Raw genomic sequence first — 15685 nt, 5'->3', positions numbered from 1 at the left:
GTGTATATGACCTTGGCGATCGAGTTCCTCTGGCGCTACCTCCACGACAGGCCACTGCGGGAGGTCACCAGGACAGGATACACATTGGACAAGTCGACAAAGCGCATGATCCTGGCCCTCATCATCAGCGGTGTCTGCATCTACATTCGGTGAGTTCGATGTCCATTTCGTCGCTCCATGGCCTCTAATATCAGTCATGTCAAAGCTCGATCTACAGGACCATTGTACGTAGACCTTCCATTGACACACATTATCTCATCACTAAGCCTCATCACAGGAGCTCGCTGACGGCTGGCACGGCGTCGTCATTCATACTCAAGCCCTGTTCAGTACGTTTCCCGCTATCTGACCATTTTGTATATCGACAACTAAATCACGAACACTCCAGACATCTTCGACGCGGGTATGATCACGATCGCAATGTACTCGCTGAACATCTTCCATCCCGGCCGTCTCCTGGGACGCGGGAAGGTGTGGAAGGAGGTCAACCATGGGGAGAAAGGCTACGCGCTCAATTCAGCCCCAGAGTTTGACGATCCAGTCAGTGTAGAGTCAAATCCTTTAATGACAGTTTGAGATGAGATTTCAGATTAGTGGGCATCATCTTGCGTGGTCCTAAACTGCCAATCTCCTTGTAGGCGTCGATTTTCACAGATTGGAACAAATCAGTGCTCCGCTTGGGCTGCCTTAGTGCGATAGTCAGTTTCATCGAGAGGACTAGGCACAGTGCAAATCAAGACAAAAGTAGGGATGCATTCCGCCATATTCTGCCTTGGTGTTCCTTGAGTAGACGCGTACAAAGTTTCCACTTACATCTCGCTGAAAATAAAAGCGAGAACAAGTAACCAGGAAAAACGACGAGCTCTCAGTTAGGAAGCGACTCATCGCAAGGGCTCGCAGATTATGGCTTACGGCATGTTACGCTGTGCGACGCAATTTACCAACCTGAGGTGGACGCCGGATTCGAATATGGTGGTCTGCGCATATCCCGATCTTGAAAGCTTGATCGCTTGATCGTTGATCGCGAGGACGGATAGCATGTGTGAAGTGATGGAAACGAAGAGCAGTACAACTGTTACTCCATTCTTTGCTGTGGAAGCTGTCCCGGACAGCCAAGCTGGCTGGTCAACCCTTCGCGAGCGCGAAACGCGATCAGGTCACAGATGCATTCATGTTTATTCCTCATCGGGGCCTGAAGTATTGGTTTCCCGATGTGATCACGTGATGCATGCGAACGGACGCGCCAAAGGAACTCTTCAATACTTTTGTGTGATCAACCTTCCCAAACACGCCGACAGCATCATCCACAGTGACAGTGCTTAAGCTCTATTTTGATCACGTCTCATAGCCGCACTCCTGGACAAAGTGCTTCTGAGCTCACCGAAATAATCGAGACCATGGCACCGCCCACCACAACCTCGGCTGCGAACCAGACAACGCCCGTAGCCCCTGCTGGTCTTACATCGCGCTCAAGACCGCAAGCCGCGCGTAAAAGAGCTCAGCCACTTGCAGACGATGCCGCGTATCATGGTTCTACGTCCGTGGGAGGCGCGGGTACGAAGAGGGTGGCGGCGGAGAGAGTGGAAGGTGAACCACGCGTCAAGAGAAAGAGGGTGGACGCGTCGGGAATTGCTTCAGGAAGCGCAAATATGAGCATGGCAAGTGGAGCAAGCCTAATTGCAAGTGCCAATGCGGCAAGGAGGGATAGAATGGGTTCAGACGGCGAGGGAAAGCTCTCCTTGGTAAGCTGGCCATTACTTTCAGTGCGGAAATGCAAACAGCTCGCTACTTGCGTCAAGCAAGCACTCACGGCTGCCTGATTCTTGACGGCTTGAGGGCAGTGCACCATCATATCGCGAGTGACGGTGTCATTGTGGCTGGCTGTGGCCCATCAATTGTCTGGGGGACCATGGGATACAAGCCTGCACAATCTGCGCGCATGCTATTGGATGCTACGTACCATCTGGCAGAGCTGCCTGGCAGCAATATTTGACTTCACTCGTACCCACCTCTGCACCAGCTTGATTTGTACTTATACCGCTGTATGCACAGGTCGATTTCTCTGCGCTACCTACTTCCGCACTGCACGAATACTTGGTGCAATATGACCTTGTTCCTGAGATTGACCCATCGCCACTCACTGCGGACGACCCACCACCGCCCTCGTCTCTCCTTCGGCCCCGAATTCACGCCCGAAGACATGTGTCAACTGCGAGCCCAGGGCCGTCACTACCCGTCACTCCTGCGAACAGACCGAGGCGGGATCTTGGCAACCGCAGACGTAGCGCGCGCCTCGTCGAGGACGACCAGATGTCGGACCAGTCGGTGATCCCTATACTGGCGGATTTGGACGAGTTGCATACTGTCCTTGCCAAAGTGGCGGAGAGACATTTCCGCGAACATAATGTCAAAGAAGTCGATGCGCTTTCGACTTTTATGTGTGCTGTCAGAGCCAAAGGTGAGTCTTGCCGAGTTGGACGTACCCATCGGAATGGCCGAGCGCCCGAGGTCGATATTGTTGAGCTCATTGGTTGCTGATCGCGATGACCGGGGCGGCGTGGTCCAATGTAACGTCTGGTACACTGCTTGCCGGTAGTGTGCTAATGGACATCCTGAGAGCTGCAGTTCTCGTTCTGGTCTCGACATCAGCCACCGGTGCAGAATTTCATATTTGATTCGACGCCCCCGCTCGAACATGGCAGATTCTGATACCCCTATTTTGACAGCGCGTATGGCCTCGTGATCGATATTGAATGCTGCCCAATGTTTGCAGCGCATGACCATATACATGCACGCAGGATTCCATTTAGTATCCTGTACCCCGTCTGCATCTACAATATGTCAAGCTGTCGTTGGACTTTCTACGTGATGGCACCCAGCTAGCCGTCGCGGGACAAGTTTTGTTCGTTTCCTGGGTGACTCTCATCTACGCAACTTCCATACTTGCCCTGTCTATTTGGATGCTTAGAGCTGTCTCTGTCCTGTATAAATACGCGCACGGTGTTTATTGATACCATCCCCTCATTCTCTTCGTACACTCATTCGACTTCTCTGTTCGCAGCAGAGCTGCTCAGGCCTTCCTTGTGAGCCAAGCCTGTATCATGGCTGATAACATAAATATTGACCCGTGCGATCGCTAGCTATTCTTTGCCTGTCCCGGTGACTTCTTTCCGTCCTCGAAGCCAGCTTCAGGTCTTCTTCAGGTTTCGCACAACGATGAAGTTCGCTACGCCCCTTTCTGCTCTCATTTGTGTGCTCCCCTTGCTGGCTGGGGTAGTTGTGGCAAAGCCCGTGGTAAGAGCGACATAGAGTCTAGGATCAGCCTGTATTGATTTTGAACAGGCCAGGCCCCAGGACATCACGCAGGGTGTAACGATTAATGGTTCCGCCGGAACAGTATCTGTCACTGAAGGCGTCACAACCGGAGACTCCAGCTCTGGATCAAGTGCGGCTGCAGCTTCCTCCACTGCAAACTCAACTGATTTACAGTCTTCCTTGAGTACGTCGCTTCTACCATCCCTGATACCAATAGTGCTGATGACATCACCGCAGCACTCGATCCGTCGTTGGTTGCTACTGGATTCGAGCAGAATGGACAGAATGCCCCCAGTGCGGAGGCTGGCCAGGTTCCGTCACTGACGTCGAGCAACAACTTCATCAACTTCTGCGCCACAGTCTCGAACCTACCTCTCACCAACGGCCTGCAGATCAAAAGCGGATCATGCAATCCAGCGCCGATGGGAGTCATCGCCGCAACCACGAACATGCCCGCTAGCAAGTTCATCTTCCCCGCCAATGGCGCAACGATCCCCGCGAACAAGAACTTCACGATCCAGATGGCCATCGAGAACCTCGAGACCGGCAACTTTGTCAACCCAGATACGAACTTCTTCGCGGCGCCACAGCAGGTCAATTCGGCGGGCGACATTGTCGGCCACTCGCATGTCGTCATCCAGGCGCTCCAATCGCTCAATCAGACGACCGTGCTCAACCCCAGCGTGTTCGCGTTCTTCAAGGGCCTGAACGACCCGGCCGTGAATGGGGTTCTCTCACAGGTGGTCTCCGGAGGTCTTCCTGCGGGAGCTTACCGTCTCGCGTCCATCAACACTGCGGCGAACCACCAGCCCGCGCTTGTGGCCGTCGCACAGCACGGTGCACTTGACGACAGTCAGTATTGGCTTTCTTGTATCGTGCACACAAAGGTTCTAACCTCTGTCCTCGCGTAATAATTCATGAATACAGTGGTCTACGTGAGTTGTCCGCGTGCATTCTCTTGGCCCGGCAAGTGCTGACCCTTCGATCTAGTTCACCGTTGCCGACAGTGCATGACCAATGAGCCTGCGATGCGAGTCAAGTTTGCGTCTATATGAGCGTTCACCGGGCGAGTGATACTTCGTAAACTGGGATAGGGGCTTATGCATATTTATAGCCTGAGAATGAATGGGATCGGGGTTGGGTAAAGGCACTAGGATGATCTCTTGAACGCAATGAGGCCTCAGTATCAAATGCACCAAGACACTGCATCTTTGAGAACAATTACGTGGTTCGAAGACGTGTGCTCGAGATATAAACAGAGAGCATATACGAGCTATGGCAAGTTTAGGATGTAGAGTATCGACATGAGAGCGTTAGGAAAGCTCATGCGCCACCCGTGTATTCCGGCGCCACATCGTTGATAATCTGTCCTTGCGGTATCAAAGCGAGGCTTTGAGCTAGGTCCAACGCTTTGAGCCCCCTCAACTTTGTGAATATTTTGCGGACTTGCACACGCTAAATACATCTTCAACCGCTGACACTGATGGAACACACTATATAGCCACATCATTGCCACAGCGCAGTGGCTCATGAACGGCCCAAACGGACGGCGTTCTGCCTCTTGCGCCACACGACAATAATCAACGAAGCCACCCAATTGGCCCCGACGCCTTGTTATAGCCACGTTGCTGCGATCCTTTGTCTTGCGATTGGGCTAAGCGATCACATGGAAATGACACCCTTGTTGTTTAAACAAACGCACAGACCGTCTGCGCAGTTCAATGAGAGTATAAAGTTCGACCAAGTCAATCTCCCCCCCCCCCAACTCATATCTCATTGAGCTCCCCACATATCCATCTCTGCTTTCATCCCTCCTGAGGCCTCGTCATCTGCCATGCCTTCTGCAACGAACCAGGCGCGCGCTAGGAGACAGTATAGCACGGCAGCACCACCTGCGCCACAACCTCTAAGGCCCAAGCGCCAAGCTTACGAATCAGAAGAGGAGAATGAGACCGACAGCGAAATTGACGAGCTCGAAGAACATGAAGAACTGGGATCGGGGACTGATATTGGCTCCGAGGACTCCTATGAGTCTGAGTCCGAGCAAGACATAGAGACAAAGACTCGCAAGGAGGAACGGATGAGGATTGCAAACGACGCACTGGCAGAACTGAGAGTCCGTTTGTCCCCCCTTGACGGATTCCAGGTGAGTTTCTGCGTCCTCACGTCGAAGAGCCGTGTGGCGAGCTGTGAGCACTATGATTCCCAGATAGGCCAACGTGTCTGGGTGTGTACATCCGAAGATGATAATTATTGGGAGACAGGCATAGTATGCAGAATCTCATTCGGCGGCAATATATCAAGAGTGCGTAATGTGGCGCTCTTAACTCTCAAGAAGTGAAATAACTGACCGTTGCTCATAGACTACCTACTATACTGTCTACGACAAGGAAGACGTTAAGAAAGACGACAAGGAAAGCGACGAGGAAAGCGACGAGGAAAGCGACGAGGAAAGCGACGAGGAAGACGGCGAGAAAGACGGCGAGAAAGACGGCGAGAAAGACGGTGAGGAAGACGGTGAGGAAGACGGTGAGGAAGACGGCGAGGGAGACGGCGAGGAACACAACAAGAAACACGTCAAGGAAGTCGACGAGGGACGCTACTTGGGACGATTCAGAGCAGAACACGGCTTTATCAAGGCAGACTGCGAATGGGCACGCGATTTACTGCGTAGAGCAGGGAGATTAGCTTAAAGCAAGCTTAAGTGTGTCACTGTCAGCGCTTGATCTTGGAGGTGTCGTGTGGCTACACAATTATTCTTTCGTCCTTCGAGTCAGTGTCGCGTTTGACATGGTGTTTTACCCGCTTACGACTTTATAAAATACTACCTGTTTTTGTTTGAGAGAGAATGAATTTGATTGTGTACTCTGAACTCGAGTAGCTGCCCAAGCCTCGCGAAGGAGGATTATTATTTGCTGATCATTGAACCGACTGAGGTGCTGTGGCCGTCACGGTCCCAGTCATCACGCAGTCACATTCGCCACTGTGCGGAGAGCTGCCTTTTTTGGCAGTCTGACGTCAGCGGGGAATGCAAGTCACGCTCGATGCGAGCGGTCCCGTATGTAACCCAGCCTCTAAAACCCGGATCCTCAATCGCGTACCACCATCTTGTCTCTCAACCACTACCATCTCCCCCGTAGACGCATACATCCCAATTCTTCATCATGTCTTTGCTTCAGGGTGTCCTCCGCACGCACATACTGGACTCTCAGAGCGGCCGCACTACCCCGCACGACAGCGACGACGAGCTCGTTGGAGTGGTACGTTGCCCTCTACACAGAGATCGAGGAAAGGCTGTCTGACGCTGTCCTTGTAGGTCTCAAGCCCTGGTACACCAGCCTCGGGCTCTCGCCCCTCATCGCGCCCTGCCTCGCCTGGTCCTGGCAGTGTGCGGCACCCGCGGCGCGCACTACACGTTGCATCCACACCGCACGGTGTCCCATCCGATCCTCTGAGGGCTTTCCACACGGAGGTATCGCAACGGATCTTCTCACAGCTATCGATCAAGGACCTCGCGAGATGTGCACGGGTCTCGAAGAAGTGGAGCAAGAGCCAAACTATCAATTACGGTGTGTGCCGGACGCTCTGTTTGCCTAATGTGAACTGTATTGATGTCCGCGATCTGCAGTCTGGTTCCAGCACTACCGGCGAGAGAACTTCCACGACGATAGCTTACCGCCGGGCAAGTGGACGAAGCGCGAATCCAAGCAGAACTGGGTAAGCACCGACCACGTGTTTACTCTGTAATGCCCATGTTGTTGACCCTCTGTGCTCAGCGTGTCACTCACCTCCAAACTATGGCGTCGCGCACGACCGACGAGCTCGGCCCCATCTACCACTCCTACTCTGGGCTTTCCACGCCCGGCTCGGGTTACCAGACCCCCCGCGAGGTTCGCGAGGAACAATGGCGCCAGGAGACTTCAGGAGAGGTTCGTCCCTCGAAGAACGAGATGCGCGCCATGTACAAGGAACTCGGCGGTCGTAAACCCAAGTCTAAGGGGAAGGCTGGTCCGCCTAGTGGAGCCGGTGCTGCCCGATACGCAGGTAGCCTTGCTAATGAGGAAGACGAAGGCTACTAGCTGATCTCAGGAGGTGACCGCATGGTACAAGGCTTGGAACAGGATTGCGATGTGTACGATCTTCATGTAGCGACCCCACGAGTTGTTGTTGTATTTCTACCCATTATCTTGCATATCGAAGGCTCAACTAGTGATGAATAAGAATTGTTCTTGCCACCAGGATTGATGATCAGCCACCTGCGATCCCGCGACGCGATCGTGCCCACGTGAGGAATTGCCGAAACCGGTTGGGACTAAGTTCGAACTCGGAGGCGCAAGAGGACAGGGCAACGTTCACTTACGACCGCCATCGCTGCAGACCTAGTTTGCATCCCGCGAAAGCGTTTTGCGAATAGTTTTGTGTTTCGCCAAGCCGCCTATTGAACAGCATGGTCATCACGAGAACCCCGACAGAACACTTCCGCACGAGCTCCAGTGTCAGATTGCTCTCTCCTCGAGAGCGTATGTCCACCAGCGAGGTCGGTCTCTGTCACGCCCGTTCTGTTTAGTACGGTACGCGGCTGCTCAGATTCTTATTAATAGTTCCCTACCACGCCGTCCACCTGCCATAGGACGTCCGGATGTGTCTCAGGTTCCCCAGACACGCTCGGTTTCGAGGTGCGTCATTCATATTCAAGTCTATATTGTGGCCGACGGTCCAACCCTTGCAGACATCGCTAGAGAAGCAGCATAGTTTGGAACCTTATGTCATTTGCACGCCCACAATAGACGGGAAGCACCGGCAAACAATTGAGCAGTGCATCTCGAATCACAATAATGATGTTAATAATATCAGCTTCGAGGTTAAGGTAAGGTCCTAACGACAACGCGTCACCGATCTCTACTCACACCAGTTATAAAAGCAAACCACGAACATTCGTGGTACTGCTTCGGCCTGGGATGATAATGGCATTGACGTATGTGATACTTCTTTCCTGTGAATATGCAAGCGTCTTACGGCACGTCGTCGCGTAGGAACTCATGATCATGTCTCCGAAGCGGACAAGTGTTCACCACTCACCGCAGACGGAGATTGCCAGTGAGCTTGACAAGCATTCAGCGAGGGATCGTCCCAAGCCGTGTCAAGCAGCACAAATAGTTGCCGCTGCTGATTTCGAGGTTATCCGCACCCTTGGCTGTCCCAGAGGAGGAAGCGAAGTGGGCGAGCTGGTGCTAGGGAGGCTGAAGACATCAGCACGGCAGTATGTCATCAAGATCTTCAGGAAATCTACGTTGGGGGCGGAAAGACAAGCTACCTACCGTGTACAACGTGAACAGAAGGCGTTGCGCCTGATTGTCGAGCGCGATATCCCGTTCGTCCCTCAGCTGCGCTGGAGCTTTCAGGACGAGAAGGCTCTGTATCTGGTAATGGTGGGTTATTTTGGATGCTGTCAGTATGTGAATTCTCTCATGCAGTCGTATCCTAATCACAGGAAGATTACACCGGTCAGAATTTGCGAACGTGGGTGAAGCGCAACGGCATAGTTCACCCCGACGAGGTCAAGGTATATGCGGCAGAGTTGGTGAGCATGGGATTAGCGCATTGATACACCCGAACTTGCTCCGGTGCTGACGGAGAGTTGTGACTAGGTTGCAGGGCTATCTGCACTGCATGCGGCGGGGATCGTCTACCACGCCTTGAACCCGGAAACCGTGCTCATTAGGAAGGACGGGCGTATCGTACTGGCAGACCTCAGCAGCGCGAAGATTCTACAGGCTAATCGCAACGCCTCAGGGGCTGAATCTGCCTGTGATATGAGTTTATCTGAGGTGGGACAATATCAGGCGCCCGAGGTTATTCTGCGATGGGCCCATGACTACAGTTCGGACTGGTGGGGATTTGGACTATTGCTGTGCTTTATGCTGACAGGAAAAGTGAGCCTACGGCATCTTTCCCATATCTCATGCTGACGAAGGTTGCCGCACTTTCAGCATGCCTTCCTCGGCAACAAGAGCTTCACAAACATGCATTCTTCGCTATGGGAAAGTCGTGTCTTGCATGGTAGAATGGTGGCCGACTTGACAGAGTCTGTGGGTCCCGATGCCCTAGACTTACTCTCAAAGGTATGACTATCCCAGATGATTGGGGTGTCTGATCAGAACGTCCTCTTTCATGTACGATCAGTGCCTTGAGCGGAACCCCGTCTTACGCCTTTCGGAAGAAGGCATCAAAAAGCATACATTCTTCGCAGGAGTGTAGGTAATCTACTTGTAACCTCGAGGGCCCGTATCTAATCACTCCTCATTGCGTAGGGCATGGGACAAAGTGGGCGAGATGCCAATACCAGGTTTCACTGCATGCGATCGTCCCTTCCCGTTTGAAGCTGATGTGTCTTTCGCTAGTTGCACCCGACGTTTCCGGAGAATATGAGAAGACCAACTCGCCGCACGACGTGCACGCAGCCGAGGAGATCAATGAAATGCTCCTACACATGGCCGAGTCGCGCTGGTTGGACGGTGAAACTGGCGCTATTGATGGATTCTCATTTACTTGGGGATCAAATGATGCTGATAGCGTGGACATGCAGGTGCACTCAGCTGCCGACGGAGATAGCCAAGACGATGTTACTTCGTCAGACTTCCTCGACTCAGTTACAGGCCTCCCGACTCAGGACACTTACAATAATTCCCGAACTGAAGACCACGAGGTTGATATCATCATACCTGCAGAATTTGGTGGATGCCACCCGAACATGCCTTCACCGAAGAAGTTTGGGACGCTCCGCAAATATTCTAGCCTGAACTTTGACCTGGACACGCTGCCGTCTGCTCCATCCTCTGGTTGTGCAAGTATAGGAGGCGCTACCCCCTCAAGCGGACAGCAGCTACGCAAGTCCCAGTCAGTCTACGCCTCCCCGTTTACGCAAACGTCGTCTGGCACGCGCAACAAATTACGCAAAAGGGCGCGCCCCGAGGGTACCCCAGTTTCTGCGTATGTGCAGTACCCGATCCTGGATCTGCCTCCTGGCATCGAGCAGATTGGAAATGGGATCGGGTATATGCGACGAGCAACGCCAGTGCATGCGCGCCTGTCCATGTCCACGCTGACGCCGCGGGCGTGCCACGGTTTCTTTGCCGGCGGTCGATTCTCCGGTATGACGCCCCGAAAGAAGACTGGGAGCGGGGAGCGCCTCGAGAGCGCTGGCGGGGGCGTGGCGGTGATGGACTGCGCAAACGACAGCGAGGACCAGATGGACGCGGTGATGCACGAGATGTACGGCAGCCGGTGGAACCTTGGCCTATCCGCGAGCGAGCTCTCGCATGCGGGCGGGGCGCACCCGCGCGTATATTCGGCGTTGTCGAGGACGAGCGTGGGCCTAGGCCTAGGTGAAGGCGCACTGGATATGACGAGAGGCGGGGGAATGCCCATGCCGTCTGCGGAGATGTCGATGCTCGGTCCTGACAGCACTCTTCGATTGGTCTCACCTTCAACGTACTTGCATGGCACGGAATACTGCTAGCTCTGGGACTGTTCCTCCTTGTCTGGCTCTCTGGGACTTGACTCTGGGACGCGAATTCAAGAATCGCTCGGCTGTTGGCTGGTTTCTATCTTGAGCTCATTCCCATTCGCGGTTCCAAGCTTCCGGTATCTCGTTATTCACCCGCCTGGTCGATGGAACACAATAGGTTTTTCGGGCTCCTCTCTCTCACTGTGTTGGCCTTTATTGTTGTTTTCTATGATATCTTTGCACGGTCTGTTCTCTTTCATTTGCATTGTGCCATGTTAAGTTTTGTAACGCCGTAGAGGAAATATACTTTCCGATTGTTGTCCATATCAGAGTTGTACCTAAAAATGATGCAAAGGTGGCCTGTCAAAGAACCTTGCTTGGCTGACCTTGCTCTCGACCGTGTAATACTGGTAAATTGTGGCCATAACTACGCCACTCCTATCTGGAATCTTGCAAAGTCCGCCTCCCACCAGAGTCTGAGCGTACATTGGACTGTTTAGACATTTGCTATTCCCGTCTTCAGGTACCCGAGTCCTGACATATTCGAGAAGAGTCCCCACCAATGGATAACGAATCGAACAAGGAAATTTTCATCGTGAGCAAGGACGGCATAGACCGTATGTTCTATATCCTGTCTTCCATCTTTTCCATCTTCCATCCACATCTTGATACCCGGTGCTGACTAGCGCACCGCAGAGCATGCCCACATCTTGGAGCGCCGAGCACAGGAGGTGTACGTGCATTATGTAAATATGGACAAGAGGCTCGACGAATGGATACCCACGAGCGCCGTGCGACCTTCCACATCCCACGAGGCCACCATGACGAGCAATGGAACGACGCGCAAGAGGAAGAGGGGGTCCACGAATGGGGAGAACTCGGCCAGTGCGAACGGCATGGCCTCGCCTGGCCCTTCCGACGCGAGGGCAGGGTCGGCGAGCCAGGACCCTGGCGCGCAGCCTATCACGGAGGAGGAGTACGACATTGAACATCATAAGCAGATCACCGCAAAAAGGAACTTTGACCAGGTCATTTTTGGACGATGGCAGATCAAGACGTGGTGAGTGTTTTCTACACGCTAGCAATGGTGCGGCGGTCTGGCTCAGCCTGGACTCAGGTACTTCTCGCCCTATCCGCTCACCGAAACGGAGGTGGACGACCTATTCGCGACGCCCAGCTCGCATGGCCCCTCCTCAGGCTCTCGCATCCCAGGCGTCAGCAGGGCGTCCATCCGCTCACATGGGCGAACATCAGATTTGCTCGCTGGAGGGCTGGGGCGCAACAGCGGTGCTGGCGAGAAGGCTATGTTGTGGGTGTGCGACAGATGCTTCAAGTACATGGCAGAAGGGCTGTCTTGGGAATTGCATATGGTGCGTTCGGGTCCTCGACTCCCGTGAAGAAGAACGCAGACAGATGCCAGATGCCTTAGAAAAAGTGTACCCGTAAAAACCCACCAGGTCGTAAGGTCTACCAGCGCGGTGCACACATAATCTGGGAGGTAGATGGGGCCAAGGACAAGGTGCGCATGCAACTTTTACGGACGCTCTCCGTCGTGCTACTAACTCGCGAATCAAGTTATATTGCCAGAACCTTTCGCTGTTTGGCAAGCTCTTCATCGATATTAAGACGCTCTTCTTCGACTGTGACAACTGTGGGTGGATGTTTACCATTTCCTGACTACAGGGCTCTAATGCCCGCAGCTGCACGCACGCAGTCCTCTTCTACATCCTTACAGATGCGGACTCCCAGCGTGACCATGTCCTGGGATTCTTCTCGAAGGTACGGCCATATAACGGTCATGAAGGCAACCTGCCAGCTGATACTCATCTCCGCTGCAGGAGAAGATATCCTACGACGACTACAACCTCGCATGCATCGTCGTACTTCCGCCTTATCAGAGGAAGGGCTATGGCATGCTCATGATAGAGTTTAGTATGTCGCTAGCATTGCACGGATGCACCTCGCCCCTCATGCTCTTCCACACCAGGCTACGAGCTCTCGCGCCGCGCAGGACGCATCGGCACGCCAGAACGTCCCCTATCAGATCTCGGGCTCCGGAGCTACCTCACGTACTGGGTGTCCACACTGATCAGGTTCTTCCGGTGCGTCTGTGGTCACATGTGTGCCATGCCCGAGGCTGACAGATCCACCGCGTACGGCCGCAGACGGCTGCTGTCTGTGCTGCCGCCGGATGCATCTAAGATGATTACGACGGGCGGCGGTGTGCCAGACCTCGCACAGGCACACCTGCTATCGCCGACAGCAGAGTCGGAAGACGGTATGGGCCCGAAGATGAAGCGGCGCAAGAGCACGAAGGGATGGGACGGCGAAGAGCTCCCGGCTACGAAGACACGTCCCGCGGAGCCGCACGATGATGCCGGTACGTCTCCGTTTGCCGCAGGCCAGTTGATGTCTGCTGCTGCGACATGTCCCCGAGCACACTGGTAACGGATACGACTGCAGACCCGATGTTCACGTCCCTGCGCACAGTCGAGACGACGCCAAACGCGGACGGCAGCGCGACCGCGCACGTCGTGGTGCAGTGCACGCTCGCGGACATTGCGCGCGCGACGAACCTGCGCGTGGACGACACGGCCTTCGCGCTGAACGAGTGTGGGCTGCTGTTGCGGCGGCAGAAGGCGGACGGCAACACGGAAGAAGTCGTGCTAGTTTCCAGGGAGATGGTGGAGACGGTGTCAAGGGAGAGGAATGTAAAGAAGATGTGCATGAGCTTGGCACATGTGCTCTTGTAGGTACGACGGAGCTCGGATCGGTGCCTCTGCACTGTATGAATGTACTTACTGCGACTGTCTTGTCTTTCCCCGTCGTTCATCACATCACGAATATACCTTGTTACACCTTATCCTATTTGTAAAAGCTAAAAGTGTGATGGGCGCGATGGCGAAATCCCGTCTATTGAATGGCTGGCGGGCCGCGTTGCATCTTTCATTCAGTATGCTCAGAGGCTGGATCCGCACCGATGAGTGCCCTCAACGCCCACACATTTCACAATCATGAATCAGGTCTCAATCTGCGGCAACAAGACGGCACTAGTGCATGAGACATTCCGGAGCATGCCATGCCTTCACAGCTGATTAGGTCTTGTTCCATTTAACAAGGGCGAAACATCGGATCATGACCAAAGAGATGACATGCAAGCATGGGCCTGGCGTATGGATAGAGAGTATGCATGGCATAGGATACAGAATGGCGTGCCAGGGCGTAGGCGGCAGCGGTGGGAAGGGGATGATAGCGTTTACTCTTGGACAGGGGCATCGTGCTCCACAGCAAGAATCGCCTGCCTCTTCTCCAACACACGCTGTGCCCGGCGCTCGCGAGCAGCCTTGAAACAGTGTCAGTAGGCAGTTTGCGGGGTACAAGCCCCAACCGAGACGAACCTTGTTCTTGACGCGGCGGGCCTCCATCTGGTCGGTGAGAACTTTTGTACGAGTCTTCTCGGCCTTGGCCTTGTGAATGTACTCCATGAGCACACGCTTGTTCTTGAAGACGTTACCCTTCGACTTCTGGTACAGCGAGTGGTACCTGAGTGCGACTGAGCTCGCACCAAACCTGGACGGGCAGGGGTAAAGGAAACGCACAGGTGCTTATCGATCTTGCCCGCCTCCCTGTACTTCCTCAACAACCGACGCAGGACCCGCTGTCTCCGCATCCACACGACCTTGCTGGGCATCCGGGCCTCAGCAGTACCCTGTCTCTTACCGGGACCGGTGTGACGACCCTTGCGCTTCGCGGCGAGGAGGTCGCGCGTGCGGGCGCGCGAGTGGACGGTGGTGGGCTTGATGATGATGCGGCCGTCCTTGATGAGTTTCTTGACGTGCGTGCGGGAGTTGGCGTTGCCGATCTCGGCCTGCTCGCTGGGGTCGAGCCAGATTTTGCGCTTGCCCACGCTTGCGACCGAAGCGGCGAGGCGCTTTTGGGAGCGGAGGTTCACCATGGCGTCTGGGGGCAGCAGGGCGGTCAGCGGCTGGGACAGAGGGCACGGCGAGGACGCCGGGCGAGGCGGCGGCGGCACTTACCTTGGTCTTGAGGAGGAGCGTTGAGGAGGGACGATGGCTTGCTCAGCGCGTGGATGGGATCCGCTTACGTGAGACAAGCCTTCCGGCGCGTGCCGAAACCTTAAATGCAAAACTGGGCAGGTCCGGCTCACCGGTGCGCCACCGCGCTCGGTCTGTTTGTCTCTGCGAAGTTCTGAGCTCAGTCGGCCGCTGCAGCATGCTCTCCGCGTTCCATTCCATGCGGACAGCCATCGACAATATTTTCATGCCCGATCGACCGATTGCCATGAGCTTGCGCCTTGAGGCGCTCATCTCAGAATATGTATGTTATTCTGCACAGCACTCTGCGCCGGTCGGTCAATGCAGCATCGGACTTTTCATCTCGGTGGCTCTCGTCCGTCATCTGGAGCCAGGGGTGGAGGGTGGACACCGCTGCTTCGAAGACTCGGATGGACTGGAAGGCACCAGGACCACGCCCGGCTCCGACCACGCCGAAGACGGTCACGGGCACGCGGGCTTCTTTTGTTAGGCTAGCACAGCGGCCAGCCTGCTCGTTCCGCGTTTGTGGTGCTGTCATCTATTCTTGCTGGGCGTGTCGGAATGACGAGAGCGCCATGATGCGACCGCATAGTGGCGACGGGGCGCCTGGTCGCTGCGATCTCGGGTAGGGGCATGACATCAACATTCCGGTGTAGGCGGTGATAGAACGTGATTGGGTTGAGGTAACGCTGCGGATGAGAAAGAGCAGAGGACGTGCCCGTAGCGAAAACCGCGCCCTTATCTCGGGAGGCTGGCAAGACAGAGGCGTGCTTCGCTGGATCATTCTGCCCATGAGACGTCTTAGTGG

At 54.5% G+C, this 15685-nt stretch overlaps 9 protein-coding genes across 9 annotated transcripts in view; 7 read left to right on the top strand and 2 right to left on the bottom strand.

Moving 5' to 3' along the window:
* The window catches only part of POSPLADRAFT_1129169 (hypothetical protein), a gene marked incomplete at both ends in the record, with an annotated part of 2457 nt that extends 1671 nt beyond the window's left edge, over positions 1 to 786 (top strand). The window contains 4 exons of the mRNA XM_024483815.1: positions 218 to 224; positions 278 to 329; positions 389 to 540; positions 700 to 786. Coding sequence (XP_024344797.1) covers positions 218 to 224; positions 278 to 329; positions 389 to 540; positions 700 to 786 — 298 coding nt within the window. The remainder of the gene's footprint in view (positions 1 to 217; positions 225 to 277; positions 330 to 388; positions 541 to 699) is intronic.
* A 739-nt stretch (positions 787 to 1525) lies between these two features.
* On the bottom strand, positions 1526 to 2697 carry POSPLADRAFT_1043167 (hypothetical protein; the record flags this gene model as incomplete). The annotated part of the gene is made up of 4 exons (XM_024478240.1): positions 1526 to 1747; positions 1811 to 1881; positions 1961 to 2040; positions 2255 to 2697. The coding sequence occupies 4 exons, from the start codon at positions 2695 to 2697 to the stop codon at positions 1526 to 1528; spliced, it is 816 nt and encodes a 271-aa protein (XP_024344796.1).
* A 519-nt stretch (positions 2698 to 3216) lies between these two features.
* POSPLADRAFT_1043166 (hypothetical protein) lies at positions 3217 to 4370 on the top strand (the record flags this gene model as incomplete). Its single annotated transcript, XM_024478239.1, has 4 exons — positions 3217 to 3294; positions 3343 to 3499; positions 3553 to 4167; positions 4306 to 4370. The coding sequence occupies 4 exons, from the start codon at positions 3217 to 3219 to the stop codon at positions 4368 to 4370; spliced, it is 915 nt and encodes a 304-aa protein (XP_024344795.1).
* A 779-nt stretch (positions 4371 to 5149) lies between these two features.
* POSPLADRAFT_1043165 (hypothetical protein) lies at positions 5150 to 6008 on the top strand (the record flags this gene model as incomplete). Its single annotated transcript, XM_024478238.1, has 3 exons — positions 5150 to 5461; positions 5525 to 5620; positions 5679 to 6008. 3 exons carry the CDS (start codon positions 5150 to 5152, stop codon positions 6006 to 6008), a joined length of 738 nt encoding a protein of 245 aa, XP_024344794.1.
* Positions 6009 to 6479: 471 nt separating this feature from the next.
* Positions 6480 to 7325, top strand: POSPLADRAFT_1084150 (hypothetical protein; the record flags this gene model as incomplete). The annotated part of the gene is made up of 4 exons (XM_024483025.1): positions 6480 to 6575; positions 6632 to 6884; positions 6944 to 7032; positions 7092 to 7325. Coding segments are annotated over 4 exons (672 nt in total), but the record flags the coding sequence as incomplete, so codon positions are not given.
* Positions 7326 to 8360: 1035 nt separating this feature from the next.
* Positions 8361 to 9573, top strand: POSPLADRAFT_1129281 (hypothetical protein; the record flags this gene model as incomplete). The annotated part of the gene is made up of 5 exons (XM_024483825.1): positions 8361 to 8744; positions 8807 to 8896; positions 8964 to 9248; positions 9306 to 9437; positions 9499 to 9573. The coding sequence occupies 5 exons, from the start codon at positions 8361 to 8363 to the stop codon at positions 9571 to 9573; spliced, it is 966 nt and encodes a 321-aa protein (XP_024344792.1).
* A 1805-nt stretch (positions 9574 to 11378) lies between these two features.
* POSPLADRAFT_1123852 (hypothetical protein) lies at positions 11379 to 11619 on the top strand (the record flags this gene model as incomplete). The annotated part of the gene is made up of 2 exons (XM_024483541.1): positions 11379 to 11439; positions 11519 to 11619. Coding segments are annotated over 2 exons (162 nt in total), but the record flags the coding sequence as incomplete, so codon positions are not given.
* A 99-nt stretch (positions 11620 to 11718) lies between these two features.
* Positions 11719 to 13270, top strand: POSPLADRAFT_1127359 (hypothetical protein; the record flags this gene model as incomplete). Its single annotated transcript, XM_024483616.1, has 8 exons — positions 11719 to 11882; positions 11940 to 11973; positions 12124 to 12192; positions 12252 to 12341; positions 12398 to 12473; positions 12537 to 12601; positions 12661 to 12754; positions 12810 to 13270. 8 exons carry the CDS (start codon positions 11719 to 11721, stop codon positions 13268 to 13270), a joined length of 1053 nt encoding a protein of 350 aa, XP_024344790.1.
* Positions 13271 to 13771: 501 nt separating this feature from the next.
* On the bottom strand, positions 13772 to 14782 carry POSPLADRAFT_1038269 (hypothetical protein). Its single transcript, XM_024477358.1, has 3 exons — positions 14422 to 14782; positions 14221 to 14365; positions 13772 to 14165 (listed from the first exon to the last, which is right to left on the bottom strand). The coding sequence occupies exons 1-3, from the start codon at positions 14775 to 14777 to the stop codon at positions 14079 to 14081; spliced, it is 588 nt and encodes a 195-aa protein (XP_024344789.1). The 5' UTR covers positions 14778 to 14782; the 3' UTR covers positions 13772 to 14078.
* Positions 14783 to 15685: the final 903 nt, after the last annotated feature.

Source organism: Postia placenta (genome assembly GCF_002117355.1).
Source record: "Postia placenta MAD-698-R-SB12 unplaced genomic scaffold POSPLAscaffold_1, whole genome shotgun sequence".
In the NCBI taxonomy this organism is placed as follows: Eukaryota; Fungi; Basidiomycota; class Agaricomycetes; order Polyporales; family Adustoporiaceae; genus Rhodonia; species Rhodonia placenta.
Note: the sequence above shows the minus strand (reverse complement) of the source record. Positions and strands in the feature narration are given on the sequence as shown.

Bases quoted from the DNA above. Each gene is read 5' to 3' on its own strand.
- POSPLADRAFT_1038269 (XM_024477358.1), bottom strand. From the start codon at position 14,777: ATGGTGAACCTCCGCTCCCAAAAGCGCCTCGCCGCTTCGGTCGCAAGC. The intron at 14,366-14,421 runs GTGCGTTTCCTT...AGTCGCACTCAG, and splicing joins GGCAAGATCGATAAGCACCT to GTACCACTCGCTGTACCAGA. The intron at 14,166-14,220 runs GTTCGTCTCGGT...CACTGTTTCAAG, and splicing joins CCCGCCGCGTCAAGAACAAG to GCTGCTCGCGAGCGCCGGGC.